The following is an 18,130-nucleotide window of genomic DNA, read 5'->3' as shown; positions in this document are numbered from 1 at the left end:
GCCTATGCCCTCCCCACCCATGGTGTCGGAGGGGATGGCTGCCGTTTTACGGGCTCCGAACCAACTGTGCTATTTTGTGTGTTTCTTTGCTTTGTAACTTACTTTGCACATAATGTTGCTGCTACTGTCTCTTATGACAGAAAATAGCATCTGGATATCAGAACAGCGATTACCTCGAACTGGACAAAGATTTTTTATTTAATGAGTCCGACGCGAACCATATACTGTTTCTCCGAGACCAGGTCCAAATCCCCGTCATTCTCGTGAAAAAAAAGACGCAGGTACAGGGGACGGATATCGGGGTTCCAAGTGAGAATTTGTCAGCGAGTGGTTAATGCGGCTCTACCATCCTTTCTATTGGCCAACGTGCAATAACTGGAGAATAAACTGGATGAGCTTCATTCAAAACGCAGACAAACAAATCTGACCATAAATCTATCCTCCTGATTCCTGCTTACAATCAAAAACTAAAGCATGAACTACCAGTGACTCGTCCAATATGGAAGTGGTCAGATGTCGCGGATGCTATGCTACAGGACTGTTTTGCTAGCACAGACTGGAATATGTTCCGGGATTGTGGCAGGGCTTGAAAAATATTACAGACAACAAAGGGAAACCCAGCCGCGAGCTGTCCAGTGATGCAAGCCTACCAGACAAGCTAAATGCCTGTTATGCTCGCGTCGAGGCAAGCAACATTGACGCATGGATGAGAGCACCAACTGTTCCAGACAACTGTTTGATGTGAACAAGACCTTTAAACAGGTCAACATTCAAAGGCAGTGGGGCCAGACGAATTACCAGGAAGTGTACTCAGGGCATGCGCAGACCAACTGGCAAGTGTCTTCACTGAAATTTCCAACCTCTCCCTGACAGTCTATAATACCTTCATGTTTCAAGCAGACCACCATAGTCCCTGTGCCCAACAAAGCGAAGGTAAACTGCCGAAATGACTACTGCCCTGTAGCACTCAGGTCTGTAGACATGAAGTGTTTTTAAAGGCTGGTCATGGTCACATCAACATCATAATCCTGGAAACCCTAGACCCACTCCAATTTGCATACCGCCCCAACAGATCCACAATCTCAAATCGCACTCCACACTGCCCTCTCTCCCCTGGACAAAAGGAACACCTATGTGAGAATGCTGTTCATTGACTACAGCTCAGCGTTCAACACCATAGTGCTCACAAAGCTCGTCACTAAGCTAAGGACCCTGGGACTAAACACCTCCCTCTGCAATTGGATCCTGGACTTCCTAACGGGCCAGGTTGTAAGGGTAGCCAACAACACATCTACCACACTGATTCTCAACACCGGGGCCCCTCTGGGGTCTGTGCTTAATCCGCTCCTGTACTCCCTGTTCACCCATGACTGCATGGCCAAGCACAACTCCAACACCATCATTAAGTTTGCTGACGACACAACGGTGGTAGGCCTGATCACCGACAACAATCATTCAGCCTGTAGGGAGGTCAGAGACCTGGCAGTGTGGTGCCAGGACAACAACCTCTCCCTCAATGTGAGCAAGACAAAGGAGATGATTGTGGACTAAAGGAAAAGGAGGTCCGAACACGGCCCCATTCACATCGACCTGGCTGTAGTGGAGCGGGTCGAGAGTTTCAAATTCCTTGGTGTCCACATCAACAACAAACTATCATGGTCCAAACACAATACATTTGTGAAGAGGACACAACACATTTTCCCCCCCAGGAGACAAAAAAGATTTGGCATGGGTCCCCAGATCCTCAAAAAGTTCCACAGCTGCACCAATGAGAGCATCCTGACCGGTTGCATCACCGCCTGGTAAGGCAAATGGTCGGATTCCGAGCAGAAGGCGCTACAGAGGGTATTGCATAAAGCCCAGCACATCCCTGGGGCCTAGGATCTATATACTAGGCGGTGTCAGAGGAAGGCCCAAAACATTGTCAAAGACTCCAGTCATCCAAGTCGTTCTCTCTGCTACCGCATGGCAAGCGATACCGGGGCGCCAAGTCTAGGTCCAAAAGGCTCCTTAACAGCTTCTACCCCCAAGCCATAAAACTGCTGTACAATTTTATTTTTATGGCAACGCGGACTATTTGCATTGATCCCCCCCACCACCACCCCTTTACACTGCTGCTACTTGCTGTTTATTATCTATGCATAGTCACTTTAATAACACTACCTACATGTATAATTTACCTCAATTAACTTGAGTAACCTGCACATTGACTCGGTACCGGAACCCCCTGTATATAGCCTCAGTTATTTTATTGTGTTATTTTTTATTCTATTTTTTACTTTATTTTGTAAAAAAATTATTGAACTGCATTGTTGGTTAAGGGATTGTAAGTAAGCGTTGTATTTGGTGCATGTGACAAATAAAATGTTATTTGATGTTGGGTTTATATTTTTGATCAGTATATCTTAATTTAGGATGATAGTAAATCAAAATAAAAGATTCCTCACTAGTTTAACCATTTAGAGATTTAAAAAAAAGGCTCCCTAAGGCTCTCTAAGCACAATTGAACCAGGCTCTCTACAGCGTCCATAGGTCTGTGCAGCAGGCTGAACGTTTGACGCCCTTACTCTTAGACAGAACACTTTCCCTCTTAGCAGGAAACAAAATGATTAAGAGATCTCACTTCCTCCTCTCCCACCCTCCTTCCCCCTCTGTCCCCTACCCACCTCTTCAGACAAGGCCTCAGCTCTGAGCTTTCCTCATACATGACTAAACACTACAAAGCAACTCCTGAGGGCTATTGCTCTCTCATATCCTGTGAGGTGTTCGGCACTACGACAGTACGACATACAGTGGTGTAGACCAAGCCCTTACACATCCACAGTACTTGACAATGTAATCTCAACTAGCCTCAGTCCTCACACTTCCAATAGAAGCCCCTCCAGGAGAACTGAGGCCTCCACCCCGAGAGAAGGGTAACAAACACTCCTCTGTGAAGTCCCCCTATCCCACCCTCCCCCATCTGACCCCTACCCTGACCTCTGACTCAGAGGAAGGGCACAGCTGCCAGAAGCCATTCATTCTTTGACCAAGGCTGACCAGTTCACAACTGGCTTTAGACCAGTTTACAAGTGTTCATTTTTAGTCGGAAGTAGTATCTATATTATGGTCACCTGAACCATGAATCCTCAAACATTGTAAAGGGGTGTGGGCAATTTTGTCAGTAGGTGTAGGGCATGGCCAGCAGTCAAGTCCTACCTAGCACGATGAGAGAGGCGTTGGCAGACACGGTGCCCGCTGTGTTCTTGGCGGTGCAGCTGTACACGCCCATGTCCTCTAGCTTGACGTCCATGATGAAGAACACGTCATCGTCAGGCATCACGTGCATCCGCCGCTCGCGTGCCGCCGGGAAGTCCGTGCCTCCGTCCTTTTGCCAGGCGATCTCAGGGGTGGGGTGGCCCTCGGCCGCACACTCCAGCTTGGCAGTGGTGCCCGTACGGATGGTGTTGTCTCGAGGGGTCTTCACAAACGTAGGCATGACTGTGTGGGAATGGAGATGAGACACTTGGTTGGCCACAACAGAGAGAAATCGGAGGTTAACACAACAGCTACATAACAGTCCCTCCCATTTTGCAATGGAGTGTGGAGAAAGTATTGCAGTTTAAAAAAGGACATTTCCTGCAATTCTACACATTTTGTAATTACTTATGCCATGTTTATATGATATCTGTGAGATTGACTAACAAATTTAATGAGCACTGAATGTGTGCCCAGTTGGTAATTAAGTGATGATTAGGTCTACTACAAGGTTTAGATAGCTGGACTACCTTACTTAGCAATCCCAACAAATATTAGCTGACATGCGCTAATTGAGTGACTAACAAGTGGAAAACTGCAATACTACATTTTGAAATGGCACCTTGTGTAGTCTACTTCTCAACAGTAAACTGAGAGCATTTTTATTTGTATGTTTGGGGGTCGGGGGCGCCCTAGCAGCCTCAGGGCCCTACGTACAGTAGTCTGCGTATAGAGAGAGGCAGCTCTGCTATCATTGCATAGAAGTTAAATTGGGTTGGGGAGATGGCTTGGGAGAGGGTTTCATTTGGGTGGGTAGGTCAGCCAGGAAACCAAACTCCAGACTGCCAGCAAACAATCAGTCAGCTTCGGTTAGCCTAACTGACAGGGCTTGTAATATATGGGCACTGTCAGCACCACAACAAGCCTAAATCAATTTGTTAGAAATTACACCCTGAGAAACTCACACAGAGAGATGCAGAAGGACAGAGAGAGTGAGACTTTGTTCAAGCTAAGAATTACCACTAATCTCATTCTGCCCTGTTATGGAGTTTAATTGTGCAAAATATCTACAAAATCAGCACATTACAGAGGGAAAATTATCCAAACACACAAACAAACTAGGGCTGTCCCAGACAACAAGAAAAAAAACAACTTGGTTGCCCGAGAGTCGCTGTTCTTTCGACAAAACGATTGGTCAAAATGTTTAAACTTATTTTTCCATATACAGGGCATTTTGTTACATTACAGACTTATTCTAAAATGTATTAAATGTTTCTCATCAATCTACACACAGTACCCCGTAATGACGAGGCAAAAACAGGTTTAGAATATTTCGCAAATTTATTAAAAATAAAAACAGAAATACATTATTTACTTAAGCATTCAGATCATTTGCATTAATACTGAAACTGAGCTCAGATGCATCCTGTTTCCATTTATCATCCTTGAGATGTGTCTACAACTTGATTAGAATCCACTTGTGGAAAAGTCAATTGATTGGACATGATTTGGAAAGGCACACACCTGTCTATAAGTTCCCACAGTTGACAGTGCATGTCAGAGCAAAAACCAAGCCAATTTTCCAATTTTCCGTAGAGCTCCAAGACTCTTCCTAGAGCTGGCTGCCCGGCCAAACTGAGCAATCGGGGGAGAAGGACCTTGGTTAGGGAGGTGACCAAAAACCCGATGGTCACTCTGACAGAATTCCTCTGTGGAGATGGGAGAACCTTGCAGAAGGACAACCATCTCTGCAGCACTCCACCAATCAGGCCTTTATGGTAGAGTGGCCAGACAGAAGCCACTCTCAGTAAAAGGCACATGACAGCCCGCTTGGAGTTGCCAAAAGGCACCTAAAGACTCTGACCATGAGAAAAAAGATTCTATGGTCTGATGAAACCAAGATTGAAATCTTTAGCCTGAATGCTAAGCGTCACATCTGGAGGAAACCTGACATCATCCCTACGGTGAAGCATGGTGGTGGGAGCATCATGCTGTGGGGATGTTTTTCAGTGGCAGGGACTGGAAGACTAGTCAGGATCAAGGGAAAGATGAAAGGAGCAAAGTACAGAAAGATCCTTGATGCTCCAGAGCGCTCAGATCTCAGACTTGGGCGAAGGTTCAACAGGACAACGACCCTAAGCACATGGCCAAAACAACGCAGGAGTGGCTTCGGGACAAGTCTCTGGATATCCTTGAGTGGCCCAGCCAGAGCCCGGACTTGAAGTTGATCAAACATCTCTGGAGAGACCTGAAAATAGCTGTGCAGTGACGCTCCCCATCCAACCTGACAGAGCTTGAGAGGATCTGCAGAGAAGAATGGAGGAAACTCCCCAAATACAGGTGTGCCAGGTTTGTAGCGTCATATCCAGGAAGACTTTAAATCGGCTGTAATCGCTGCCAAAGGTGCTTCAAGAAAGTAGAGTAAAGTCTGAATACTAAATGTGATAGTTTTTTATTTTGAATACATTTGCAAAAAATTCGAAAAACCTGTTTTTGCTTTTTCATTATGGGGTATTTTGTGTGAATTGATGAAGAAAAATTATTTTAATTTTAAGAAACTTTAGATTAAGGCTGTAACGGAAAAGTAAAGTGTTCCAAATACCTTCTGAATACACTGTGTATGGGATGATGTATAACGCCAGGCATATTTAACAGTCAGGCGATTGATTATGGACCTAATTAAATTGGGGTTTCCTCTCTTCTCAATTTTCTTAGACAATTAGGTTAAGGCAAGGGCTGTTTCCTCATCTCTGCTGCCTCCGCCACATTGTTATCAGTCCAATATGATGGTTAACGTTGCTATTATGCACATAGTAATAGAGGGAAAGGCGCCAATTCTATGGCGGACTGATATGTTTCAGAACCGCGGGCAGCGGCCGTATCCAATGTGGGAGAAAGTGCATTTGTTATAGAGTGATATTAGATTTATTAGTGTTGCACCATTATTTTTACATAATATAACCATATACAACTCCAACATCAAGTCTTAGAGCAGGAGTGGGCAATTCCAGGCCTCGGGGGCCTGATTGGGGTCACAGTTTTGCCCCAGCTAACACACCTGACTCCAATAATCACCTAATCATGATCTTCAGTTTAGAATGCAAGTTGATTAATCAGCTGTGTTTGCTAGGGATGGAGAAAAATGTGACACCAATCAGGCCCTCGAGGACTGGAGTTGCCCACCACTGTCTTAGAGTGACGGACTGTGACATCCCCGTAGCCTCCGCAATGGATTAGTCCACAGAGACAGGCGCGAATTAGACAGGTGTCTTGTGTCGACCAATAGCCTACCGACCAAGCAACTGACCAGTCAACTAAATGGGGTCAGCCTTAAAACAAACACCCACACATTCACAAATGCAATCTTTGATTTTACACTGCTGCCACTCACGGTTTATTATCTATGCATAGTAACTTTATCCCTACCTACTGTACAAATTAACTCAATTAACCTGTACGCCCGCACATTAACTCAGTATCGGTACCCCCTGCATATAGCCTCCACATTGACTCAGTACCGGTACCCCCTGCATATAGCCTCCACATTAACTCAGTATCGGTACCCCCTGCATATAGCCTCCAAATTGACTCAGTACCGGTACCCCCTGCATATAGCCTCCACATTGACTCAGTATCGGTACTCCCTGCATATAGCCTCCACATTGACTCAGTATCGGTACCCCTTGCATATAGCCTCCACATTGACTCAGTACCAGTACCCCCTGCATATAGCCTCCACATTGACTCATACCAGTACTCCCTGCATACAGCCTCCACATTGACTCAGTATCGGTACCCCCTGCATACAGCCTCCACATTGACTCAGTATCGGTACCCCCTGCATATAGCCTCCACATTGACTCAGTATCGGTACTCCCTGCATATAGCCTCCACATTGACTCAGTATCGGTACCCCCTGCATACAGCCTCCACATTGACTCATACCAGTACTCCCTGCATACAGCCTCCACATTGACTCAGTATCGGTACCCCCTGCATACAGCCTCCACATTGACTCAGTATCGGTACCCCCTGCATATAGCCTCATTATTGTTTTTGTATAGTGTTACTTAAAAAAAAAAACTTTATTTAGTAAAAATGTTCTTAACTCTGTTTTCTTAAAACGGCATCGTTGGTTTAGGACTCGTAAGTAAGCATTTCACGGTACGGTACCTGTTGTATCCGGCGTATGTGACAAATAAAACTAGATTTTTTTTTATAAACCAGTCATACTGGGAGACCGTTAACCCTTCAGGGCCTGGTAGCGTACCGTTGACAGTAAGGCGGGCCTTGGTGGAGTAGGAGGAGCCAAAGTGGTTGGTGATGATGCATTGGTATCGGCCCTCGTGGGCGAAGGTCACATGACGCAGGTGCAAAATGGTGGTGTACTCCATCACCCCCCCGGCCTCGTGCACCGCCCCGTGGTTAGCGCGCAGGTGGGCGAAGTTCTCCACCTCAGCATGACGGAGCAGCTCCTGGTCTTTGCGCCAGGCGAAGGTCATAGGTGAGCTGCTGCTGCTGGCTGCCGTGCACGTGAGGCGCACGTCACTACCCAGAACCGTCACTGTGGTCTCTGGCTGCAACGTGATCTGGGGCTTAGGCAGGTCATCTACAGGAGAGAGAGAGAAAGAGACGGAGGCAGTGGAGAGACGGAGGCAGTGGAGAGACGGAGGCAGTGGAGAGACGGAGGGAGTGGAGAGACGGAGGCAGTGGAGAGACGGAGGCAGTGGAGAGACGGAGGCAGTGGAGAGACGGAGGCAGTGGAGAGACGGAGGCAGTGGAGAGACGGAGGGAGGACAAGAAAATGAGATAAGCATTATTCTTTGTAACCAAATGTTTTATCTCAGTAAGACAGAAGATATATACACAAAAGTCTAGTTTAAACACAAACACACAAATATAAAGACAAACAAGGATTAGCACATCGCAGCTCAAACAAAGACACACACTACAACAAGACATTTGAGGAAAATCACACAAACATAAACAAATACACACATATACTGTAAACACCCTGAGCTGGAATCTAAAACACAATCTGGTCTTAGCTGCTGCCTGCAGTGTGTCAGACAGAAAGCAACTGTACACCACCCCCCCCCCCCCCCACCCCACCCACACACACTACTCACCACAGACAAATCTCTCTGGTGGAGCCTGGAAGACGCTAGTACCCTTCAGGATTTCGGGGTGGACACAGGTAGCCTCTACGCCAGTCTGTAGCCCCCGGGTCATCAGCCACTCAGGGAACCAGTTGAGCTGACAGTCACACAGGAACCTGTCACTCTGGATGAGTCTGGGAGAGGAGGGACACTGTTAGGGCTAACGACTTCTATTCACTCTCTTTTATAGACTAGCTTTGATCTGTACATAATTCACTTATTCCATGACTGCAACTGTAAGGTGTATTCATCATTGCGGACTCACAGGTTCCTGAGGCTCCTCATCTTGCTGAAGGCCTCTGGCTGGATGGAGCGTATGGCGTTCTCTCCCAGGTTCCTGTGGTGACATTAAACAGAGGGCTGCCCGTCAGCACTGACAGAAAGGGGACATTGGTACACACACAGCTGTGTCACGGCCAGCCAGGGATCGATGTGCCTTTCTTTATAAGGGCTTATTTTAAACAAGGTGCAAAGATTCAGGCCTCACAGACCAAGGATACTCAGCTTTTCAATCACTTTTTTCCTAATGGCCAGAGCCTGTTTAAAGTAACGGCCAGAGCCTGTGAAGGGACTTATATAAATTCCATTTATTCTACGAAACTGACCATATGCTCAATAACTTTGTTCCCCTGCACCAGGAAAAAAGGCCAAAGTTGAAGCTGCCTCTGTAACGAGAGGGAAGCAGCTGGCCCCACAAACTGCCCGTCTTCTCCTTTTCCAAAGATGCTATTAAATTGCTAGCAGCACTCTCAGGCAGCTACTTTTGGCAGCCGATCTCGGGGTCGCGCAGTGCATTGTGGGATACTCACAGGTGCTCCAGGGCCTCCAGTCCTGAGAAGGCTTTCTTGGCCACTGACTTGATCTTGTTTCCAAACAGAGTTCTGCAATTTCCAAACATGAAGGGCGCCGATAAACGGGAGAGAACACGGGGGAGAGAGGGCGGGGGGGAGAGAGGGCGGGGGGGAGAGAAAAAAAACAGGCAGAGAGAGAGAAAGAGAGGATGAATGGGGTAAGGGGAGGGAAGGAGAAGAGGGAGAGAAAGGCACAATTAGTGGGGCTGAATCTGATAAGAGCAGAGGATTGAGGTATTGGAAATCCGAACTGTGTGGAGATTAGGAGGGTGAGGGACTCGGCCCTGCTCTGCTTTTCAAAGACCACTTTTATCTTTATTTGAATTTAATAGCGATGACAGGGCGGGGGGGGGGGGGGGGGGGCACAAGAAAAGCAGGTTGTCTCACTGAGGGACAACACAGCTTGTAGAATAATAAAAGCAGCCTTGTCAAGGCCCGGTTCAAGCAAGGAACACGCAGCATGCCCCCTTCTGGGGGTCTAATCTGGGCCGCTCTTCAAAAGACACCCCTCTACCCTCCCTCTCCTGCGCTTCCGTCCCTCCAGCCTTCCTCTCCTCTCTCCACCTTCCTTCCCAGGAGAAGCGGGTGGACACAGGAGGCTTGTTCGGAGTTCAGACCCCTGCATGAGAACACTTCAATCCAGTCACGCCTCCTCTACTCTCCCCCTCTATATGGACCCACCGACAATCTACACTGTGCAATGTAAATACAAATCCTGTTTCAAAAACCATTGGGAGTGCATCTGTTTGGTAGATGAGCTAAGACTCAGATGCGTCTTCTTAAATTCTATCCAAAATTGTCCAAGCTGAACATTTTCAGATTCCTGTTGGTAATCAGGTGTTCTTTAGGACAGCCAGGGACCCAGGGTCTTGGGGGCCTCCAGGCAGATGACTGGTCATGGACAGGACCTGTCAACTCCTGACAGAGATGTCACACCTCTGCTCAGCCCTCTACTGACCGCCACATCAGCCAGAGCCCCGTGGTTCTGGACCCTACACAGGGAGATGGGCTGAACAGACCTCTACTGACCGCCACATCAGCCAGAGCCCCGTGGTTCTGGACCCTACACAGGGAGATGGACTGAACAGACCTCAGTACAGAGGAGAACAACACCTCACTGGAAGTCACTGCATTTCCATCAAACTTATCTTCTCTAATTTCCAACATCATTTTGCACATCTAGCCATTTACATGGCCTTTCCTTCCAATCATATTCTCTTCAAGTAATCACATTCTGGAAATAAAACAATACTAGAATGATATCACCCCAACATATCTACATTCAATACATTAATATATTTGACCTCCTAAAACAAAAATGGGAAAATAGTGGTTGTTGTGAGGGCACAAGTTAACCTAGAACAAGCTAAGAGCACAAGTTCTCCCATGTGGGGATACTCACAATCCGATTTGGGAGGGACATATTGCGTGTGGAGGACACGGATGTCCCTCCCCCCTCTCTCTTTCTCTGTGTTTCTTCCCAGGGTTGGTGAGTGTTGTTTTCCGGTGGGATGGAGGGATTGTGCCAGCGTTGGGCTGCGGAGGGCCGCTCCACTACACCACTGGACAAAAGGGGCGGGGAGACGGGCCAATGTGGTGTTTGATGTTGATGACTGAGCCCGCCCCCCAATTTCACCCTCTCTCAGTCCCTAACAGGCAGGCAGGCAGGGCCGTGGAGCAGAGAGAGAGGAGCAGGGCTAGAGACGGAAAGACCTGCTGAGGATCATCCCCGGCAGGCCAATAGAAAAGCCCTTTCAATAGGCTAGCACTCACACAGGGAACAGCCTTGGTTGGACACCAGCTTTTACATAGGATTGTTTAGGCCCCAGTATGTTAGGACTCTATGTTTATGGTGGTTGAGTTTCTTCATCCTTTAACTAACATTTGACATTGAGTCTAGATGCTGTGATTAAAAGGTTACACGAGAGATCCCAACAAATTGACATTGTTTAACCAACAAGTGAAGGCAGTTCAACTCCCACCAACAGACAACCTCTGAAGTTGGACACAATAGCAGTTTAGAGTTTGGTAAACTGAGATGAAAACCAGATTCAGGCTCGTTTCAAGTTTCAAGCCAATTGCCGATAAAATGTAAATCTGCAAGCTTCATGAAAAAGCCTAATAAAACTCAGAGCAGCTCTTAAAGTCATCTCTCAGTGTTATACTTCCAAATGACGTGTGGGGCCCGGAGGGTAGCGATAGAATGGAGCTGGTCCTGTCTGAAGCCAGGTCTGGGAGAACTCGATATAGACTATAGGCAGTGGACAGGCCTCAGAAGGGAACTATGGAATTGCAGTAGAAACCCCTTCACTCTGAACTGAAGGAGCTGTCCACAGAGCTGCATACAATCCCCTACCAGTGGCAGGTCAGCCAGCTCAAAGGGACCGATTCTGGGCAGAGGGGGAAGAGGAGATGAGAGAAGGAGGGGGGATACTCACAGCTTGTTGAGGCTGTCCAGTCCAGAGAAGGCCCCATTGGTGTCCTCTATTGTGCCTGAGATGTCATTATGGTCCAGCTCCCTGTAGAGAGAGAAAAAAGAAGGGATAAGGAAGATAGAGGAGGAGGAGGAGAGCAAAACAGGCCTGCCAGAGCTGAAGCACTGTGTAGCCTTGGCAGAGATGGGGCTGGAAGTCACGGGTTACCCCTCCAACCCCCCCAAGCCCTCTGCACCTGGTCTAAAGAGCTAACCTCTCTCCTGCTCTGCTCTGCCAGCCAAGCACATTCTTTCCTTTGTGAGGAGGGAGGTGAAGGCACAAAACCCAACGCAGGCAGAATCATGTATAATTCATGACAGCATGGAGAGATTGGCGGGCACACATTGCCTTTGGATACAGACAGTCAGCGCCTGAGTGTGGTGGCAGGTATGGCAGTCCCAACACAGACTCAGAGCCTAATGAGTACGAAGAAAGACCTTAGTCATGCCCACGCTGAGCCAGAAAGAGACTCAATAAAACAACAGCTTTCACTTTGAGTCCACCGGGAAGTTTCCAAACACATGTTGAATGCAATTAATTAGCTTTCCTGACACGCTACCTCGAACGGCTGAAGTCATCTGGGCCTAAGGACCCGTTTGAATAATAATCTAAAACAAAAAAACAACAGCCGAACAAAAACATGAGTCGCCGCTCTATCGCGTGCTTTGTTCCCTGTGCCGACTTTCTTTCAAACTCTGAGAATCCTGTGAGTCTGATGGTCACCCGCAGCCCCTCCCAACCTCTCCACCCTTCCCTAATCCCCTTCGGTTCCTTTTCCTCCATGGCCGGACTCGGCTGCCAATTTCCTATTCTTTCTGGCTGGCTGAGCGTGAAAGGCCGGTGCCTTCTTAATGCAGGCAGTGGCCGCGGGCCCCTGAGGACTGACCCCCCGGCTGAAAGGCTCGACGTTTCTGGGCATTCACACCCACCGCGAACCTCCAGCCCCACGCCTCTACGGCCAGCAGCGCTACCCAATTAAAGCTGCCTCAGCTCCCTTACAGCCAGGGCCCGCGCCTACCCAGCGCTTCACTGATTAGATTAGACCTGCCTCAGAAAGAGAGGGAAGGAGAGCGAAGAAGAAATGGGGTGAGCATAATGGGAATAGGAAGTAAAAAGAAGACTGCAAAAAAAGGGGGGAAAGGATGGGTGGAAAGGGTACGAACAGGCGAAACAAAGCAGCCAAGTAAGAAAGGAAAGAAAGAGACCAAGAAAAAGACCAAGAAAGAAAGGAAAGAAAGAAACAGCGTCTGAGAGAGGGGAGCCAAACAGAGGGCCTCTCACACAGCTGAACCCCCTCCCCCCAGCCCAATGCTCCCTCCGCACCAGCAGAGAAAGGCCTGTATATGCCTTGGCTTGTCACCCCACTGTGAGAAAGCAAAGGCCCGACTCTTTTCTCTGACTCTCTGGGAAGATCCCGGGCCAAAAAGACGTTAGTAGAAGGCCTTCGCTTTCAGGAAGCCTCTCTTTCCGCCTGTTCAAAGTCTGTATAGAGGGTGGGGGGGAAAGAAGTCACTCTCCCATACTGCTTTTCACTGCTCCGTTTAAAAAAAGGCAAGAATCTCCAGGGAGACAAATGACAGGGAACACATGTGCATCCAATATCGATGGGAACCAACGGCCGAACAAAGAGGGAAGACGAAAACAGACGCACCAAAATAAAAGTTCTCACAGACTAAAACCGTGACAATAGTGACGCATGCACACCTGGTAAACAGATACACATTAATATTACATGGACACAAACTAGATCTGTTTTTAAGCAATGGTCTAAAATCCAAACAGCAGCTAACCTCACTTTCTGAATGGCTCCTGAGGGGCTTAATGAAGCTATATTGAATATTGAATCCACATGAATACATTTGCAGATGCCAATATTGTATTGTTCTTAAATGAGTCACATAAGATGAGTCTACAGTGTGGAACCATAGGTGTGTGTGCTCCGGGAGCAGTCAGGAGGAAGACTTACAGGAGGCGCAGGGCCTTGAGGCCTCTGAAGGCCCCCTCGGTGATGTGGCTGATGGCGTTGTGCCCCAGACGGAGGGTGTGGAGGTCCCCCAGCACCGCCAGGCTGCCCTCATCCAGACGACTCAGGTTGTTGTAGGACAGATTCCTGCAGGAGGAGAGGAGAGCGAGATACATACGGTATAAGGCTTGGACCAGAAGGACAAGTTGGCACAGCACTACGGTAACCTAACCTACCCGACGTCATTATTCTCTACTTTATATAGCTTTATTCAATGTCTTTGTGCCTCTGGATGTATTTTTCCACTGTGGCGTCAGCTCAATATCTGTTCATCCACAGCAGTTTCCTATCATGCTTGATAAGGAGTCAGGACACAAACCATTTAAAATGCATGTACATTTCCGGTTGGACAAATGGACACTTCTCAAGGCATCTTTTCCCCAGAGTTATGGTCTTGTCTAAGTAGGTACACGGCGTGTCAGTGGTGATAAATATGCCTTGTTTATCAGGGAGCGTGTTCAAATGCTCTGTTGTGTGAGTGACTGGGCTTCGCCTCTCTGAGGGGGGCTAGGGTGGTCAGTCATGTGTGGTCAGTCTCTGTGATGCCCCGTCAGGCAGGCTGCAGTCTCATCCGGAATGTAATAACAGGCAGGTCATAAAGACGGCTTCTCTGCTACACCAGAGGGCTAACCGAGCCACTATCCTCCGGTATCCTTCTGATATCACAGTCATCATGGCCCCGCTAATAAAATCATATAACCCCGGTCTCGCATTGAGTGCAGTGAGTCGGCAACACAGATACACAGAGCAATCTGTCTCTCTCACACACACACACAGTGACAGTGCGCAGACACACAGGAGCCTGACAGACAGCCTTATGGTACAGTTAGCGACGCCTGATCAGAGCGGAGCTCTACAGTAGTACAGTGGTTAAAGTATGTCAACCAACCACAGGTTGCCGTAGTGATAATATCTCCTTCATTAGACAGGGAGATCCCCCTGCAATTACCCTGTATCCATACCAACAGAGGGTTGCGCGCTCTTTACCAACCTGATTGAGAGGGCTTAAGTACTGTCAATCCTACCGCTTATTATGGGATAAACAGGCTTATCATGTGGTATTGAACGCTAAGCGACTCATATAGCTCTGGTGAAGGTAAACGGAGGGGCGCGACGGGGAACAGATTCAGGTATAGGTTGTGGTAGGGGAACAACGAGATGAGACGGTTGGAGGCTGTGGGTAAGACCTTGTGGTCCGGAGCTGAAGGCCAGTGGATGAATAGTGTAGTTTGTTTCTCAGTGGCTAGGGATAAGGCTGGTTGCTATAGTTGCAAGGGTTGGGAGGTTTTTGCTGCTTTGGTTTTAGGTGTTGGGAGGTTTAGTGCTCTGGTTAACCTGGGTTTGGAGGTTTCTGACATGCCACTCAGAATACTCACAGTTCCCGTAGCCTTTGGCAGAACCTCCAGCCATCTGGATTGATGTGGGAGATGGAATTGTTGCTGAGGAAGAGCTGCAGCAAAGAGGACAGGCCGTACAGGGAGCCACTGTTCACTTCCCTCAGGCTGTTGTAGTCCAGGTGACTGCAGGGGAGGAGTTGGTCACATAAACAGGTTCAGACTAGGCATTAGGGGTAATGTAGTTTGGTATCAAACAAGAGTAAGGACATTACAGGTTGTCCAATCACATTTTTATAGTTCAGCTCATAAGAAGAGCATAGAGTTGCTTGTGAAACAATTGTTAAGAGTGGAAACTCCTATGAGTGGAGTAGGAGAAAGTGGTCCTACAAGTTCTTGAGTGCAACTGATCTGAATTAGTCCTCAAGGCTAGGCAGGGAGTCAGGAGCCGTATGTTTGTATGTTACTTACAGCACTTTCATCTTGGCCAGGCCCCAGAAGGCTCCGTCGGTGAGCTTGCTGATGTTGTTCCTCTGCAGCTTGAGGACCTCCAGACTGGCCAGGCCCTGGAAGGTCAGCCCCTCCACCTGCCTCACGCGGTTCCTGTTCAGCTCACTGGAGGACGGGACAACACAGCAAGGAGTTAGAGAGAGAGATGCAATGATGAGCAGAGAGAGAAATATGGACCTGCGGGTAAGTCACAAAACCCTGAAGTAACACTAACACCATTCGGCCCCACAAAAACACAAGTGGCATTCCACGGGTGGTATCTATTCCACCTGTGGCCAGCGATGTGTACCCCTGACAGCTGAGGTGAGGGTTTACAGACTAGGGTCACGTTCTGACCTGGGCACCCCAACACATGATCCCAAACCTTCATTAACCATGCTAGGGTTAACTATAGGAGCACCGAAGTCGTCAAAAAAAAAAAATACTCAAAACAGCACCGACTTGTAGGGCAGGGAATCTACATTCACTTCTCAAACTAAAATAGGACTACTTCTGTTGAGAATGGACTGTAAACAGTTAACCTCTCAATGTACTTAGAGTAATCTCACTGGGACACGCAAAGGGAAAAATACAAATGACCCTGCGAGATAAAAAGCCCTTTGCCTTCCGTATCAAAAGAGTTCTGCGATAGCTTTGTACCAGTGGATCTGTGCCCCTGGCGTGTGAGCTTTAACATCACAGCCCAGGAGCACAGCTGAACAATAAACATCCACACAGCGTCTTTGTGTGTCCTCCATGTTGCCACAAGCATTCTCAGATACAGTGTCACCGGGAACACCTGTTGGAACAATACCCCCTCCAGGTAAAACTGGGAGGGCTGTGGAGAGAAGGAAGCCATGTCTACAATGGAGGAGACTCCCGTTACATGTGTCTTTTCTCCCCAGAGTGGGAGTGTTGACTCAGCCCTAGCCCCATGCTGCAGGATGGGTCAGCCCTAGCCCCATGATGCAGGATGGGTCAGCCCTAGCCCCATGCTGCAGGGGGGGGAAGACAATGACAGAGAGCAGGGATCTGAGAGAGGAGAGAGCTAGACTACCATGGGCACAGGACAATGGACAAAAATCCGCCATGGTATCAGTCTGATGTTACCAATGCTGCTACACTGGAGGGGAGAGGTTCACACTCTCCTCAACAAATGGGACTGTGTCAAACGAGTTAGCCGCCATAGATTTTTCCAACTTTCCAATGTTCTTTTCCCTCCAATGTCTATGTGGGGACTATACACTCTCTCTTTAACAACTGGCCCAGGGTCCATTTGGTTGTTTCTCTCATGGTGGTTGAGGATAGGCTAGAAGGCGAATAGGGAGAGTTTACAAACATGTTTTTCAGTGAGCTGAGAGGTGTCTGTGGGGGTGGTATGGCACAGTACTCACAGTTGGGTGAGCTTGGGCAGCTGGAAGCCTTTGACAGGGACCTGAGAGATGCGGTTCCGGCTCAGTCTCAGAACCTGCAGGGTGGAGGAGAGCTGGTCCAGAGCACCGGCCTCCAGGAACTGTATTTTGTTGTTGCTCAGGTACCTGGAAGACAAAATAGCAAATTGTCAGGGATCCTCAAATGGACAAGAATTAGACCTATCCTGATAACTTTGGCACAGCATTTCTTATTTCCTACAGGAGAAATGTGGAGAGAAGGTTTGACATGAGCGCTAAGAAGATGATCTTACAGGTCTTTGATCTGGAGACCTGCGGGGAAACCTTGAACTCTGACTTCAGTGATGTCATTGTTGCTCAGGTCCAGGGTTTCCACGGAGATCAGGTCTCTCATCCGCCTCCCATCGATGGTGCGGATCTTATTGTGGTGTCTGGAAGAAAACAACAAACTGTTAGGAGAAAACTATACTGAACAAATATATAAACGCAACAATTTCAAAGATTTTATGGAGTTACAGTTCATAAGGAAATCAGTCAATTGAAATAAATAAATTAGGCCCTAATCTATGCATTTGACATGACGGGGCAGGGGCATTGCCACTGGGGACCCAGGCCCAGCCAATCATAATGTTTTTCCCCTACATATGGGTTTTATTACAAACCAAAATACTCCTTAGACACCCCCCCCCCCCCCCCAGATGATCCTGTGGGTGAAAAAGCTGGATGTGGAGGTCCTGGGCTGGCGTGGTTACACATGGTCTGCTGTTGTGAGGCTGGTTGAACGTACTGCCAAATTCTCTAAAACAACGTTGGAGGCAGCATATGGTAGTGAAATTAACATTCAATTCTCTGGCAAAAGCTTGGTTGGACATTCCTGCAGTCAGCACGCCAATTGCACGTTCCCTCATAACTTCAGACATCTGTGGCATTGTGTTGTGTGACAAAACTGCAAAATTTAGAGTGGCCTTTTATTGTCCCTACACAAGGTGCACCTGTGTAATGATCATGCTGTTTAATCAGCTTCTTGATATGCCACCCCTGTCAGGTAGATGGATTATCTTGGCAAAGGAGAAATGCTCACTAACAGGGATGTAAACAAATTTGTGCACAACATTTGAAATAAATACGCTTTTGTGCATATGGAACATGTCTGGGATCTGTTATTTCAGCTC

General features: G+C 47.9%; 1 protein-coding gene across 2 annotated transcripts in view; it reads right to left on the bottom strand.

Annotated features, from left to right (window-relative positions):
• Positions 1–18,130, bottom strand: part of LOC110527965 (leucine-rich repeats and immunoglobulin-like domains protein 1) — a 48,129-nt gene that overhangs the window by 6,699 nt on the left and 23,300 nt on the right. For both annotated transcript variants that reach the window (XM_036983447.1, XM_036983446.1), the window contains exons 4-14: positions 17,252–17,389; positions 16,962–17,105; positions 15,550–15,693; positions 15,121–15,264; positions 13,688–13,831; positions 11,686–11,766; positions 9,206–9,277; positions 8,662–8,733; positions 8,367–8,530; positions 7,508–7,846; positions 3,199–3,480 (exon numbers count right to left, since the gene is read on the bottom strand). In XM_036983447.1, coding sequence (XP_036839342.1) covers positions 3,199–3,480; positions 7,508–7,846; positions 8,367–8,530; positions 8,662–8,733; positions 9,206–9,277; positions 11,686–11,766; positions 13,688–13,831; positions 15,121–15,264; positions 15,550–15,693; positions 16,962–17,105; positions 17,252–17,389 — 1,724 coding nt within the window. The remainder of the gene's footprint in view (positions 1–3,198; positions 3,481–7,507; positions 7,847–8,366; positions 8,531–8,661; positions 8,734–9,205; positions 9,278–11,685; positions 11,767–13,687; positions 13,832–15,120; positions 15,265–15,549; positions 15,694–16,961; positions 17,106–17,251; positions 17,390–18,130) is intronic.

Source organism: Oncorhynchus mykiss, chromosome 7 (genome assembly GCF_013265735.2).
Source record: "Oncorhynchus mykiss isolate Arlee chromosome 7, USDA_OmykA_1.1, whole genome shotgun sequence".
Lineage (NCBI taxonomy): Eukaryota > Metazoa > Chordata > Actinopteri > Salmoniformes > Salmonidae > Oncorhynchus > Oncorhynchus mykiss.
The sequence above is the reverse complement of the archived record's forward strand: the minus strand, read 5'-3'. Positions and strand labels throughout refer to the sequence as shown.